This window comes from Grampus griseus (genome assembly GCF_964374135.1).
Source record: "Grampus griseus genome assembly, chromosome: 1".
In the NCBI taxonomy this organism is placed as follows: Eukaryota; Metazoa; Chordata; class Mammalia; order Artiodactyla; family Delphinidae; genus Grampus; species Grampus griseus.
Window position 1 is genome coordinate 29,103,601 of NC_139017.1, and position 16,434 is coordinate 29,120,034.

The 16,434-nt window shown below is 37.9% G+C and overlaps 1 protein-coding gene across 1 annotated transcript in view; it reads left to right on the forward strand.

Moving 5' to 3' along the window:
• Positions 1-16,434, forward strand: part of PLD5 (phospholipase D family member 5) — a gene marked incomplete at both ends in the record, with an annotated part of 490,045 nt that overhangs the window by 382,635 nt on the left and 90,976 nt on the right. Inside the window, one exon of the mRNA XM_082677565.1 lies at positions 8,371-8,498. Coding sequence (XP_082533691.1) covers positions 8,371-8,498 — 128 coding nt within the window. The remainder of the gene's footprint in view (positions 1-8,370; positions 8,499-16,434) is intronic.

A 16,434-nucleotide genomic window follows, 5' to 3' on the forward strand; every position in this document is an offset into this window, starting at 1 on the left:
AGTGTAAATCAATCTTCTTTCTGTATCCTGGAATGTAGCCTTAGGCATATGATATTACGTCTTCCTCTTGTAGTGAAGATTTTGACAAAGAAAAGGCCCACCAGAATACATTTTCTTTATTAATACTGAATATGTGAAAATTGAATAGTTTAGTACATTAAATATATACATGTAGATTGTTCTTTTAAAGAAATGGACCTTTAGGGCTTCCCTGGTGGCGCAGTGGTTGAGAGTCCTCCTGCCGATGCAGGGGACGCGGGTTCGTGCCCCGGTCCGGGAGGATCCGGCATGCCGTGGAGCGGTTGGGCCTGTGGCCTGCGTGTCCGGAGCCAGTGCTCTGCGGCGGGAGAGACCACAACAGTGAGGCCCGCGTACCGCAAAAAAAAAAAAAAAAAAAGAAATGGACCTTTACCGGAAATTCACTTAAGTGACTTTGTATTCAGTGAACTATATGTTCCTTTTTTTTTTTTTTAACATTTTGATTGGAGTATAAATACTTTACAATGGTGTGTTAGTTTCTGCTGTTAACAAAGTGAATCACCTATACGTATACATATATCCCCATATCCCCGCCCTCTTGCATCTCCCTCCCACCCTTCCTATCCCTCCCCTCTAGGTGGATACAAAGCACCGAGCTGATCTCACTGTGCTAGGAGGCTACTTCCCACTAGCTATGTATTTTATATTTGCTACTATATATATGTCCATGCCACTCTCTCACTTCGTCCCAGCTTACCCTTCCCCATCCCCGTGTCCTTAAGTCCATTCTCTACATCTGCATCTCTGTTCCTGTACTGCCTCTAGGTTCTTCAGAACCTTTTCTTTTTTTTTTTTTTTTTAGATTCCATGTATATGTGTTAGCACACAGTATTTGTTTTTCTCTTTCTGACTTACTTCACTCTGTATGACAGTCTCTAGGCCCATCCACCTCACTACAAATAAAGCAATTTCGTTTCTTTTTATGGCTGTGTAATATTCCATTGTATATATGTGCCACATCTTCTTTATCCATTCATCTGTTGATGGACACTTAGGTTGCTTCCATGTCCTGTCTATTGTAAATAGAGCTGCAATGAACATTGTGGTACATGAATCTTTTTGAATTATGGTGTTCTCAGGGTATATGCCCAGTAGTGGGATTGCTGGGTCATATGGTAATTCTATTTTTAGTTTTTAAGGAACCTCCATACTGTTCTCCATAGTGGCTGTATCAATTTACATTCCTACCAACAGTGCAAGAGGGTTCCCTTTTTTCCACACCAGCTCCAGCATTTACTGTTTGTAAATTTTTTGATGGTGGCCATTCTGACTGCTGTGAGGTGATACCTCATTGTAGTTTTGATTTGCATTTCTCTAATGATTAGCGATGTTGAGCATCCTTTCATGTGTCTGTTGGCAATCTGTATATATTCTTTGGAGAAATGTCTACTTAGGTCTTCTGCCCATTTTTCGATTCGGTTATTTGTTTTTTTGATATTGAGCTGCATGACCTGCTTGTATATTTTGGAGATTAATCCTTTGTCAGTTGCTTCGTTTGCAAATATTTTCTCCCATTCTGAGGGTTGTCTTTTTGTCTTCTTTATGGTTTCCATTGCTGTGCAAAAGCTTTTAAGTTTCATTAGGTCCCATTTGTTTATTTTTGTTTCTATTTCCTATTCTCTAGGAGGTGGGTCAAAAAGGATCTTGCTGTGATTTATGTCATAGAATGTTCTGCGTATGTTTTCCTCTTAACAGTTTTGTAGTGTTTGGCCTTACATTTAGGTCTTTAATCCATTTTGAGTTTATTTTTGTGTATGGTGTTAGGGAGTGTTCTAATTTCATACTTTTGCATGTACCTGTCCAGTTTTCCCAGCACCACTTATTGAAGAGGCTGTCTTTTCTCCATTGTATATTCTTGCCTCCTTTATCAAAGATGTGGTGACCATATGTGTGTGGGTTTACCTCTGGACTTTCTATCCTGTTCCATTGATCTATATTTCTGTTTTTGTGCCAGTACCATACTGTCTTGATTACTGTAGCTTTCTATTATAGTGTGAAGTCAGGGAGTCTGATTCCTCCAGCTCCGTTTTTCTTTCTCAAGATTGCTTTGGCTATTCGGGGTCTTTTGTGTTTCCGTACAAATTGTGAAATTTTTTGTTCTAGCTCTGTGAAAAATGCCATTGGTAGTTTGATAGGGATTGCACTGAATCTGTAGTTTGCTTTGGGTAGTATACTCATTTTCACAATGTTGAATCTTCCAACCAAGAACATGGTATATCTCTACATCTGTTTGTTTCATCTTGAATTTCTTTCATCAGTGTCTTATAGTTTTCTGCATACAGGACTTTTTCTCCTTAGGTAGGTTTATTCTTAGGTATTTTATTCTTTTTGTTGCAATGGTAAATGAGAATGTTTCCTTAATTTCTCTTTCAGATTTTTCATCATTACTGTATAGGAATGCAAGAGATTTCTGTGCATTAATTTTGTATCCTGCTACTTTACCAAATTCATTGATTAGCTCTAGTAGATTTTTTGTAGCATCTTTAGGATTCTCTATGTATAGTATTATGTCATCTGCAAACAGTGACAGTTTTACTTCTTCTTTTCCGATTTGGATTCCTTTTACTTGTTTTTCTTCTATAATTGCTGTGGCTAAAAGTTCCAAAACTACGTTGAATAATAGTGGTGAGAGTGGACATCCTTGCTTTGTACCTCATCTTCATGGAAATGCTTTCACATTTTCACCATTGAGAATGATGTTTGCTGTGGGTTTGTCGTATATGGCCTTTATTATGTTGACGTAAGTTCCCTCTATGCCTACTCTCTGGATGGTTTTTATCATAAACAGGTGTTGAATTTTGTCAAAAGCTTTCTCTGCATCTGTTGAGATGATCATATGGTTTTTATTCTTCAATTTGTTAATATGGTGTATCACATTGATTGATTTGCTTATATTGAAGATTCCTTGCATTCCCAGGATAAACCCCACTTGATCATTGTGTATGATACTTTTAGTGTGCTGTTGGATTCTGTTAGCTAGTATTTTCTTGAGGATTTTTGAATCTATGTTCATTGGTGATATTGGCCTGTAGTTTTCTTTATTAAGTCTTTGTCTGGTTTTTGTGGGAGTTTTACTCCCTCTACTATATTTTGGAAGAGTTTGAGAAGGATAGGTGTTAGCTCTTCTCTAAGTGTTTGACAGAATTCACCTGTGAAGCCATCTGGTCCTGGGCTTTTGTTTGTTGGAAGGTTTTTAATCACACTTTCAATTTCAGTACTTGTGATTGGTCTGTTTATATTTTCTCTTTCTTCCTGGTTCAGTCTCGGAAGGTAGTGCTTTTCTAAGAATTTGTCCATTTTTTCCAGGCTGTCCATTTTATTGGCATATAGTTGCTTGCAGTAATATCTCATGATTCTTTGTATTTCTGCAGTGTCAGTTGTTACTTCTCTTTTTTCATCTAATTCTAATGATTTGAGTCTTCTCCCTTTTTTTCTTGATGAGTCCAGCTAATGGTTTATCAATTTTGTTTATGTTCTCAAAGAACCAGCTTTTAGTTTTATTGATCTTTGCCATCATTTTCTTCATTTATTTTTCATTTATTTTGGATCTGATCTTATGATTTCTTTCCTTCTGCTAACTTTGGGGGTTTTTTGTTCTTCTTTCTCTAACTACTTTAGGTATATGGTTAGGTTGTTTATTTGAGATGTTTATGTTTCTTGAAGTAGGATTGTATTGCTATAAACTTCCCTCTTAGAACTGCTTTTGCTGTGTCCCATAGGTTTTGGATCGTCGTGTTTTCATTGTCATTTGTTTCTAGGTATTTTTTGATTTCCTCTTTGATTTCTTCAGTGATCTCTTGTTTATTGAGTAGTGTATTGTCTAGCCTCCATATGTTTGCATGTTTTACATATTTTTTCCTGTAATTGACTTCTAGTCTCATAGTGTTGTGGTTGGAAAAGATGCTTCATACCTTTTCAATTTTCTTAAGTTTACTGAGGCTTGATTTTTAACAAAGACATGGTCTATCCTGGAGAATGTTCCATGAACACTTGAGAAGAAAGTGTATTCTGTTGTTTTTGGTTGGAATGTCCTATAAATATCAATTAAGACCATCTTGTATAATGTGTCATTTAAAGCTTGTGTTTCTTTCTTTATTTTCATTTTGGATGATCTGTCCATTGGTGAAAGTGGGGTGTTAAAGTCCCCTAGTATTATTGTGTTACTGTTGATTTCCCCTTTTATGGCTGTTAGCATTTGCCTTTTGTATTGAGGTGCTCCTATGTTCGGTGCATAAATATTTACCATTGTCATGTCTTCTTCTTGGATAGATCCCTTGATCATTATGAAGTGTCCTTCTTTGTCTCTTGTAATAGCCTTTATTTTAAAGTCTATTTTGTCTGATACGAGAATTGCTACTCCAGCTTTCTTTTGATTTCCATTTGCATGGAATACCTTTTTCCATCCCCACACTTTCAGTTTCTATGTGTCCCTAGGTCTGAAGTGGGTCTCTTGTAGACAGCATATATACGAGTCTTGTTTTTGTATCCATTCAGCCAGTCTATGTCTTTTCTTTGGAGCATTTGATCCATTTACATTTAAGGTAGTTATCGATATGTGTGTTCCTATTACCATTTTCTTAATTGTTTTGGGTTTGTTATTGTAGGTCTTTTCCTTCTCTTGTGTTTCCTGCCTAGAGAAGTTCCTTTAGCACTTGTTGTAAAGGTAGATTGGTGGTGCTGAAATCTCTTAGCTTTTGCTTGTTTGTAAAGCTTTTGAATTCTCCATAGAATTTGAATGAGATCCTTGCTGGGTGGAGTAATCTTGTTGTAGGTTTTTCCCTTTCAGTCCCTTTCTTTTTCTCTTCTTCTTCTGGGCCCCCTATAATTCGAATGTTGGTGCATTTAATGTTGTCCCAGTGGTCTCTGAAATTGTCCTCAATTCTTTTCATTCTTTTTTCTTTATTCTGCTCTGTGGTAGTTATTTCCACTATTTTGTCTTCCAGGTCACGTATCCATTCTTCTGCCTCAGTTATTCTGCTATTGATTCCTTCTAGAGAATTTTTAATTTCATTTATTGTGGTGTTCATCATTGTTTGTTTGCTCTTTAATTCTTCTAGGTCCTCATTAAACATTTCTTGTATTTTTGCCATTCTACTTCCAAGATTTTGGATCATCTTTACTATCAGTACTCTGAGTTCTTTTTCATGTAGACTGCCTCCTCATTTGTTTGGTCTGGTGGGTTTTTCTCTGTCTTCTCATTTTGCTTAACTTACTGTGTTTGGGGTCTCCTTTTCGCAGGCTGCAGGTTCATAGTTCCCGTTGTTTTTGGTGTCTGCCCCCAGTTGGTAAGGTTTGTTCAGTAGGTTGTGTAGGCTTCCTGGTGGAGGGGACTGCTGCCTGTGTTCTGGTTGACCTGGCTGTATCTTGTCTTTCTGTTGGGCAGGACTGCGTCCGATGGTGTGTTTTGGGGTGTCTGTGAACTTATTATGATTTTCGGCAGCCTCTCTTCTAATGGGTGGGGTTTTGTTCCTGTCTTGCTAGTTGTTTGGCATGGGGTGTCCAACACTGGTAATTGCTGGTCGTAGAGTGGAGCTTGGTCTTAGTGTTGAGATGGAGATCTCTGGGAGAGCTCTCACCGATTGATACATGGTCCCAGGAGGTCTCTGGTGTACCAAAGTCCTGAGCTCGGCTCTCTCACCTCAGAGGCTCAGGCCTGACACCCAGCTAGAGCACCAAAACCCTGTCAGCCACACAGCTCAGAAGAAAAGGGAGGAAAAAAAGAAGAAAGAAATAAAAAGAAAAATAAATAAATAAATAAAGTTATTAAAATAAAAAAAATTATTAAACTAAAAAAAGTAAAAAAAAAAAAAGAAAAGATAAAACAGAGCAACCAAACCAATAAACAAATCCACCAATGATAACAAGCACTAAAAAACTATACTAAAAAGAAAAAAAAAACAGACAGACAGTACCCTAGGACTAATGGTAAAAGGAAACCTATACAGACAAGATCACAAAAAGGAGCATACATACACACACCCACAAAAAGGGAAAAAGAAAAAAAAAAATATATATATATATATATGAAGGAAGAGAGCAACCAAATCAATAAACAAATCTACCAGTGATAGTAAGCTCTAAATACTAAACTGAGATAAACATGAAATCAGGAACAAATTAGATGAAGAAAGCAAACCTCGAGTCTACAGTTGCTCCCAAAGTCCACCGCCTCAATTTTGGAACGATTCGTTGTCTCTTCAGGTATTCCAGAGATGCAGGGTACATCAAGTTGTTTGTGGAGATTTAATCCGCTGCTCCTGAGGCTCCATGGAGAAATTTGTTTCTCTTCTTTGTTCACACAGCTCCTGGGGTTCAGCTTTGGTTTTGGCCCTGCCACTGCGTGTAGGTCGCCCTTTGGTGTCTGTTCTTCGCCCAGACAGGAGTGGGTTAAAGGAGAGGCTGAATAGGGGGCTCTGGCTCACTCAGGCCGGGGGAGGGAGGGGTATGGAATGCGGGACGAGCCGGCGGCGGCAGAGGCCAGCATGACGTTGCAACAGCCTGAGTCGCTCCAAGTGTTCTCCCAGGGAAGTTGTCCCTGGATCACAGGACCCTCGCAGTGGCAGGCTGCACAGGCTCCTGGGAGGGAAGGTGTGGATAGTGACCTGTGCTTCCATACAGGCCTCTTGGTGGCTGTAGCAGCAGCCTTAGCATTTCATGCACAACTCTGGTGTCTGCGCTGATAGCCACAGCTCGCGCCCATCTCTGGAGCTCATTTAGGTGGTGCTCTGAATCTCCTCTCCTCACGCGCACCGAAACAATGGTCTCTTGCCTCTTAGGCACCTCCAGACTTTTTCCCAGACTCCCTCCCAGCTAGCTGTGGTGCACTAGCCCCCTTCAGGCTGTGTTCACACAGCCAACCCCAGTCCTCTCCTTGTGGTCTGACCTCCAAAGCCTGAGCCTCAGCTCCCAGCGCCCACCTGTCCTAGCGGGTGAGCAGACAAGCCTCTCAGGCTGGTGAGTGCTGGTTGGCACTGATATTCTGTGAGAGCATCTCTCCATTTTGCCCTCTGCACCTCTTTTGCTACCCTCTCCTCCATGGCTCTGAAGCTTCCCCCGCCCACCCCCTATCTCCACCAGTGAAGGGGCTTCTTAGTGTGTGGAAACATCTCCTCCTTCACAGCTCCCTCCCAGAGGTGCAGGTCCCATTCATATTCCTTTGTCTCTGTTTTTTCTTTTTTCTTTTGCCCTACCCAGGTATGTGGGGAGTTTCTTGCCTTTTGGGAGGCCTGAGGTCTTCTGCCAGCGTTCAGTAGGTATTCTGTAGGAGTTGTTCCACATGTAGATCTATTTTTGATGTATTTGTGGGGAGGAAGGTGATCTCCACGTCTTACTCTTCTGCCATCTTGAAGGTCCCCCTGTATATGTTCCTTTTGAGAAGCTGTAAACACATAGTCCTGAGGCAGCAGTACATAGCAGCTTGACAACTGATTATGACACATGATGCATAGAACAATTGGTTAAATTCAGATCTTAAAGTGAATTTTTTGGTTTTAACAATAGTCTGGGTGACCTAGTTGACCTTACATTTCTGTAAGTCTTGAATAACCCCGTTGCTGATATTAAGAATTATCAGATAAAGAAAGGCTAGGAAGAAACCAAATCCAAATTAAATAATGAAGAGGGAAACAAAGAAGTTAAGGCAAGTGAAAGGGTAAAAGGTGAAACTAACATACAGAAAGTATAGGAAGGCCAGTTCCTATGAACAACAAGGATTTACTGTATAACACAGGGAACTATATTCAATATCTTATAATAACCTATAATGGAGAAGAATCTGAAATATATATATATATATATGTGTATGTATGTATGTATGTATATGTATGTATATACATAACTGGATCACTGTTGTACACCTGAAACTAACACAACATTGTAAATCAACTATACTTCAATAAAGAAAAAGAAGGCCAGTTTCTTATTGAGGAAAGGCATATTACTAAGCAAGACTGATCTTTTATTGATTGCAAAATTGTATGAAAGTTATCCCAAAAGTAAAAGAAAAAAGAGCATGGCACACCTATCTCACCATTTGAGTGATAAATCAAGGAGCGGGGATTTGAGTCAGATCTGACTTGAGAAGCCATGATCTTGTCACCATGTGGAGCTATACATAGGGAAAAACTTATTCTCTTTTTTTCCCTTTGTATTCTCTTTGGGAATAAAGTAACTCCTTGAGGGTCCTCTCTGCACTTAACTAATGTAAATATTTGGCTTCCCTGAATGCCAACTGTGATGGATGCAAACCATGAGTATTTCTGCCGGTACGTGACTGACTGCATGTTCATGGCCTTGACACAGAGGCTGACTGGGATTTCCTTGAACTCCTAGGAGCTGAGGTGACCTACATGAACATGACTGCCTACAACAAGGGCCGGCTGCAGTCCTCCTTCTGGATTGTGGACAAACAGCATGTTTACATCGGCAGTGCTGGTTTGGACTGGCAGTCCCTGGGACAGGTAATCTTTTCATTACATAAAGTCAGTGTTCTGTCAGCATCAAAACTACCACCTCCAAAAAAAAAAACAAACACAACAAAAAAACCTACCACCTCCATAAAGCATTCAGTCACCTCTACTGTGGTTGAGGGAAATTAAACCTACAGCTTTTGTTATTTTGCATAGTTTTAGTAGGTTCACCTTCATTTAAAATGAAATGATAAACCTTTCTTTGTCAGAATCATTTTACCAAAAGAACTGCCATTGCTTCAGCACTTTTATAACTCAGATGCTACTCCAAGATTCTTTAGAACATGTTTGTGTGTAATTTATATTACACAAAGGTAAATTTTCAGGATGAGATCACATAATCTATGAGAAACAGGAAAACATAAATTCAGTCTAGGATCACATATTGTAGAATAATAGTTTTATCCCTTTAAAAAATCTTAAGATAAAGATGTCTTCATCTTTCCCTTTGCAAATAATTAACTTCAAATATCTTGAAAATATACTTGAACAGTCTTTTAATTTTCATGTATTTATTTGTGCCAAAGGTGATCCATGGAGGATTATAAATCACCTTCTTCCCATTTGTCAACTAGTGGCTGGAAGTTCTTCATCATTGGATGCATAAGAAGACTGACCAGTCAACCATGCATGCACAGAGCCCACACACAATGTTTTACCTGAGCTCTTTTAATATTAGGATCCCTGAAATGACATTGAATTCTACTGCACTTCTATTTATTCCTATGGGAAAAAAGCACTGATGTGCAGACACACAATGGCCATAGCTTGAAAGAAAACACCACGTGGGATAAATCTGACAGAGGGTAATATTATATTTGTACTGTTAGCTTCAGGCCTTTAACCATTTGCCTCCCAGTTTCCACTCTTTTCCTTCTTAAACTACCGTCTTTCATGCACACATATTCCATCTAGTTTTCCTCTTTTAATGTGTGAGGCAAATAAAAGTGCTCAGCTGTAAAAGAAATGGGCAAATGAAATACTAAAAACCCAATTATTGCCCTCTCCATGGAATAGTGTGGAGCCAAAGCACAACTTATCTAAGGTGGTTTTCTAGTTTTGCATGTGAGGAGGAGTCACAGTCAGTAGCCCAGTCTCAAGGGCCAAGTACTTGGTATCTCTAATAAGACAGTCTCCCTCCCCAGCAGAGGAGGGGACACTGAAAGAAAATGCCGTAATTCATTTTGGAATTGAAAGCACCATCAAAGATTATGACAAAACATTGTTTATTTTATATTTGCTCAGAAAATTAGGTGCTACCTACTGATATAAAAATGATTCTGAATAAAATAATAGTATAAATAATAATAATTGCAACAATAACTAGCTTATATTGAATGCAAGGTGTTCTAAGCCATGTAAATGGATTATTTAATTAAAACCTCACAATGATCCTATGAGGTAAACGCTATTATTGCATCCATTTTAAAGAAAAGTAGACGTCAGCTCAGAGTTGAGTTTCAGTATTGAATGTTTTAAGCAAATTTCTTCCAATATTAATTCTGATATGAAAAATATAAATTTTGATTCTGTTTATCTTGTGTCTGATGGCCCTTCAAACACACGTATAAAAATAGTGATTACAGCAACATCAGCACCTCAGAAATAAGTAAGGCAAAGATAGTATTAAACCTCAATAATTTAGAGTATTTAGAGAAAAATAGTCTAATTTATGGAAATCTCTGGGTCTATCTTTTGCTTTTTTTGTACTTACAAAAAATTAACCAATAAGTATCTTTTGCCCAGAAATTTTCATCTGGATCTCCCATATTAAATAGATAAAATTGGTTCTGTAACAATATTAATTATATGTAAATTCTGCTAAGTAGTTTTTAAAAAATTTTTACTGGAGCAGAGTTGATTTCTAATGTTGTGTTAGTTTCTACTGTATAGCAAAGAGAATCAGTTATACATATAGATATATCCACTTTTTTTTAGATTATTTTCCCATATAGGTCATTAGAGGGTACTGAGTAGATTTCCCTGTGCTATACAGTAGGTCCTTATTAAGTTATGTATTTTATATATAGTAGTGTGCATATGTGAATCCCAATCTCCCAATTTATCCCTCCCCCTTCCCCCCCAGTAACCATAAGACTGTTTTCTACCTGTGTGACTCTATGTTTTGTAAATAAGTTCATCTGTACCATTTTTTTAGATTCCACATATAAGCAATATCATGATATTTGTCTTTCTCTGTCTGGCTTACTTCACTCAGAATGAAAATCTCTAGGTCCATCCATGTTGATGTAAATGGCATTATTTTGTTCTTTTTTACGACTGAGTAATATTCCATTGTACATATGTACCACATCTTCTTCACCCATTCCTTTGTCGATGGACATGTAGGCTGCTTCGATGTCCTGGCTATTGTAAGTAGTGTTGCAATGAACATTGAGGTGCATGTATCTTTTCAAATTATGGTTTTCTCCAGGTGTATGCCCAACAGCTGGATCATATGGTAGTTCTATTTTTAGTTTTTTAAGGAACCTCCATAACGTTCTCCATAGTGGCTGTACCAATTTACATTCCCATCAACAGTGTAGGAGTGTTTCCTTTTCTCCACACTCTCCCCAGCATTTATTGTTTGTAGATTTTTTTGGTGATGGCCATTCTGAGTGCTGTGAGGTAAAACCTCATTGTAGTTTTGATTTGCATTTCTCTAATAATGCAAATTATTAGATCTGATTATTGTAGTGCAATAATTTATCATTATTATAGTGATGCTGAGCATCTTTTCATGTACTTTTTGGCCATCTATACATCTTCTTTGGAAAAATGTCTATTTATTTAGATCTTCCAGACTTTTTTTATTGGGTTGTTTGTTGTTGTTGTTTTTGTTATTGAGATGCATGAGCTGTTTGTATATTTTGGAGATCAATCCCATGTCATTTGCTTCATCTGCAAATATTTTCTCCCATTCTGTGGGTTGCTTTTCATGTTGTTATTGTTTCCTTTGCGGTGCAAAACTTTTTTTTTTTTTTGCGGTACGCGGGCCTCTCACTGTTGTGGCCTCTCCCATTGTGGAGCACAGGCTCCGGACACGCAGGCTCAGCGGCCATGGCTCATGGGCCCAGCCGCTCCACGGCGTGTGGGATCTTCCCGGACTGGGACACAAACCCATGTACCCTGCATCAGCCCATGGACTCTCAACCACTGCGCCACCAGGGAAGCCCTGTGCAAAAGTTTAATTAGATACCATTTGTTTATTTTTGTTTTTATTTTCATTACTCCAGAAGGAGAATCAAAAAAGATCTTGCTTTGATTTATGTCAGAGAGTGTTCTGCCTATGTTTTCTTCTAAGAGTTTTATAGCATCCAGCCTTACATTTAGGTCTTTAATCCATTTTGAGTTTATTTTTGTGTATGGTGTTATGGAGTGTTCTAATTTCATTCTTTTACATATAACTGCCCAGTTTTTCAAGCACCACTTATTGAAAAGACTGTCTTTTCTCCATTGTATATTCTTGCCTCCTTTGTCATAGATTAGTTGACCATAGGTGCGTGGGTTTACCTCTGAACTTTCTATCCTATTCCATTTATCTATATTTCTGTTTTTGTGCCAGTACCATACTGTTTTGATGACTGTAGCTTTGCAGTATACTCTGAAGTCAGGGAGTCTGATTCCTGCAGCTCTTTTTTTCTTTCTCAAGATTGCTTTGGCTATTCAGGGTCTTTTGTGTTTCCATACAAACTTTAAGATTTTTTTTTTTCTAGTTCTGTGCAAAATGTCATTGGTAATTTGACAGGGATTGCATTGAATCTGTAGATTGCTTTAGTCATTTGATAATATTGATTGTTCCAATCCAAGATCATGGTATATCTCTCCATCTGTGCATGTCATCTTTGATTTCTTTCATCAGTATCTTATTGTTTTCTGAATATAGGTCTTTTGCCTCCTTAGATAGGTTTATTACTAGGTATTTTATTCTTCTTGATGTGATGGTAAATGGGATTGTTTCCTTAGTTTCTCTTTCTCATCTTTCATTGTTAGTGTATGGTAATGCAAGAGATTTCTGTATAATGATTTTGTGTCCTGCAACTTTACTGAATTCATTGATGAGCTCTTATAGTTTTCTGGTAGCATCTTTAGGATTTTCTATGTATAGTGTCATGTCACCTGCAAACAGTGACAGTTTTACTTCTTTTCCAACTTGGATTCCTTTTGTTTCTTTTTTTTCTCTGATTGCTGTGGCTAGGACTTCCAAAACTATGTTGAATAAAAGTGGCTAGAGTGGACATCTTTGTCTTGTTCTTTATCTTAGAGGAAATGCTTTCAGTTTTTCAACATTGAGAATGATGTTTTCTGTGGGTTTGTCAGATATGGCCCTTATTATGTTGAGTTAGATTCCCTCTATGCAAACTTTCTAGGGAGTTTTCATCAGAAATTGGTGTCGAATTTTGTCAAAAGCTTTTCCTGCATCTATTGAGATGATCATAAGTTTTTTATTCTTTAATTTGTTAATGTGGTGTATCACATTGATTGATTTGCATATATTGAAGAATCCTTGCATCCCTGGGATAAATCCCACTTGATTATGGTGTATGATCCTTTTAAAGTGTTGTTGGATTTCATTTGCTAGTATTTTGTTGAGGAATTTTGAGTCTATGTTCATCAGTGATATTGGCCTATAATTTTCTTTTTTTGTGGTGTCTTTGTTAGGTTTTGATATCAGGGTGATAGTGGCCTTGTAGAATGAGTTTGGGAGTGTTCCTTCCTCTGAAATTTTTTGGAAGAGTTTCAGAAGGATAGATACTAACTCTTCTCTAAATGTTTGATAGAATTCACCTGTGAAACCATCTGGTCCTAGACTTTTGTTTGTTGGAAGTTTTAAAATCACAGTTTCAATTTCAGTACTTATGATTGGTGTGTTCATATTTTCTATTTCTTCCTGGTTCAGTCTTGGAAGTTTGTACCTTTCTAAGAATTTGTCCATTTCTTCTAGGTTGTCCATTTTATTGCCATATAGTTGATTGTAGTAGTCTCTTATGATCCTTTGTATTTCTGTGGTGTTGGTTGTAACTTCTTTTTCATGTCTAATCTTATTGATTTGAGCCCTCTCCCTTTTTTTCTTGATGAGTCTGGCTAAAGGTTTAACAATTTTGTTTATCTTTTCAAAGAATCAGCTTTTAGTTTTATTGCTCTTTTCTATTATTTCCTTCATCTCTATTTCATTATTTCTGCTCTAATCTTTACAATTACTTTTCTTTTACTAACTTTGGGCTTTGTTTGTACTTCTTTCTCTAGTTGCTTTAGGTGTAAGGTTAGGTTGTTTATTTGTGATTTTTCTTGTTTTCTTAGGTAAGATTGTATTGCTATAAACTTCCCTCTTAGAACTGCTTTTGCTGCCTCCCACAGGTTTTGGATTGTCATGTTTTTGTTGTCATTTATCTCTAGGTATTTTTTTATTTCCTTTTTGATTTCTTCAGTGATCATTGGTTGTTTAGTAACATATTGTTTAGTCTCCAAGTGTTTGTGTTTTCTACAGTTTTCTTTTTCCTGTAGTATACTGCTAATCTATTGTTGTGGTCAGAAAAGATGCTTGATATGATTTCAGTTTTCTTAAATTTTCCAAGGCTTGATTTGTGGCCCAATATGTGATCTATCCTGGAGAGTGTTCGATGTGCACTTGAGAAGAAAGTGTATTTGGCTCCTTTCAGGTGGAATGTTCTATAAATATAAATTAAGTCCTTTTGGTCTAATGTATCATTTAAGGCCTGTGTTTCCTTATTGACTTTCTGTCTGGGTGATCTGTCCAATGGTGTAAGTGGGGTGTTAAATTCCCCCACTAGCATTGTGTTACTGTTGATTTACCCTTTGACAGCTGTTAGCATTTGGCTTATATATTGAGGTGCTCCTATGTTGGGTGCATATATATTTACAGTTGGTATATATTCTTCTTGGATTGGTCCCTTGATCATTATGTAGTGTCCTTCCTTGTCTCTTGTAACAGTCTTTATTTTAAAGTCTATTTTGTAAGATATGAGTATTGCTACTCCAGCTTTCTTTTGATTTCCATTTGCATGGAATACCTTTTTCCATCTCCTCACTTTCACTCTGTATATGTCCCTAGATCTGAAGTAGGTCTCTTTTAGACAGCATATATATGGGTATTGTTTTTGTATCCATTCAGCCAGTCTATGTCTTTTGGTTGGAGCATTTAATCCATTTTTGTTTAAGGTAACTAACAATATGTATGTTTTTACTGCCATTTTGTTAATTCTTTTGGATTTGTTTTTGTAGGTCTTTTTTCTTCCCTTCTTCTTTTGATCTCTTCCTTTATGATTTGATGACTAAGTTTATGTTGTACTTGCATTCTTTTTTCTTTTTTTGTGTTTGTATCCATTGTAGATTTTCAGTGTGCAGTTACCCTGAGGTTTTTATATAGCAATCTATATATAATCAAGGTTTTTTAAAGTTGCTGGTCTTTTAATTTCAGATGTATTTCCAATATCCTATATTTATACTCTCCTCTTCTCAAGATTGCTTGTTTTGAGATCATATTTGTATGTGGATGATTTCCTACTTTTACTGTATGTTTGCCTTTACTGGTGAGGTTTCCCATTTGTAGTTTTCTTGTTTCTAGTTGTGGCTTTTTCTTTTCCACCTAGAGAAGTTCCCTTAGCATTTGTTGTAAAGCTGGTTTGGTGGTGCTCAATTCTCTTAGCTTTTGCTTGTCTGTAAAGCTTTTGATTTCTCCATCGAAGCTGAACAAGAGCCTTGCTGGGTAGAGTATTCTTTGTTGTAGGTTTTTCCTTTTCATCATTTTAAATACATTATATTACCCTCTTCTGGGCTGTAGAGTTTCTGCTGAAAAACCTGCTGATAACCTTATGGGAATTCCCTTGTCTGTTATTTGTTGCTTTTCCCTTGTTGCTTTTAATATTTTCTCTTTGTCTTTAATTTTTGTCAATTTGATTACTATATGTCTCAGCATATTCCTCCGTGGGTTTATCCTGCCTGGGCCTCTCTGTGCTTCCTGGACTTCGGTGACTGTTTCCTTTCTCGTGTTAGGGAAGTTTTTGTCTATAATTCTTCAAATAGTTTCTCAGGCCCCTTCTCTCTCTCTTCTCCTTCTGGGACCCGTATAATGTGAAAGTGGTGTGTTTAATGTTGTACTGAAGGTCTCTCAGACTGTTCTCATTTCTTTTCATTCATTTTTAGTTATTCTGTTCTGCAGAAGTGATTTCCACCATTCTGTCTTTCACCTCACTTATCTATTCTTCTGCTTCATTTATTCTGCTATTGATTCCTTCTAATGTAGTTTTCATTTCAGTTATTGTATTATTCATCTGTGTTTGTTTGTTCTTTATATTTCCTATCTCTTTGCTAAAATATTCTTGTAACTTCTTGCTCTGTGCAGCCATTCTTTTCCCGAGTCCTTGGATCATCTTTACAATCATTACTCAGAATTCTGTCTCAGGCAGATTGACTATCTCCACTTCACTTAGTTTTTCTGTTGTTTTATCTTATTCCTTCATCTGGGACACATTCCTCTGCCATCTCATTTTGTCTAACTCTCTGTGATTCTGGTTTCTGTTTCACAGGCTGCAGGGTTGTAGTTCCTCTTGCTGCCACTGTCTGCCCCCTGGTGGATGAGGCTGGTCTAAGAGGCTTGTGCAGGCTCTCTCTTGGGAGGGACTGGTGCCTGCCCACTGGTGGTTGGAGCTGGGACTTGTCTCTCTCGTGGGCAGGTCCATGCCACGGGGTGTGTTTAGTGGGCTGCTGTGGACTCAGGAAGATTTAGGCTGCCTGATGGATGGGGTTGTGTTCCCATCTGGTTTGTTGTTTGGCCTGAGGCATCCTAGCACTGGAGTCTACAGGCTGTTGGGTGGGGTCAGGTCTTGGTCAGAAAATGGCAGCCTCCAGGAGGGCTCACACCAATAAGCACTCCCCAGAACCACAGCCACCAGTGCCTCTGTCCCCA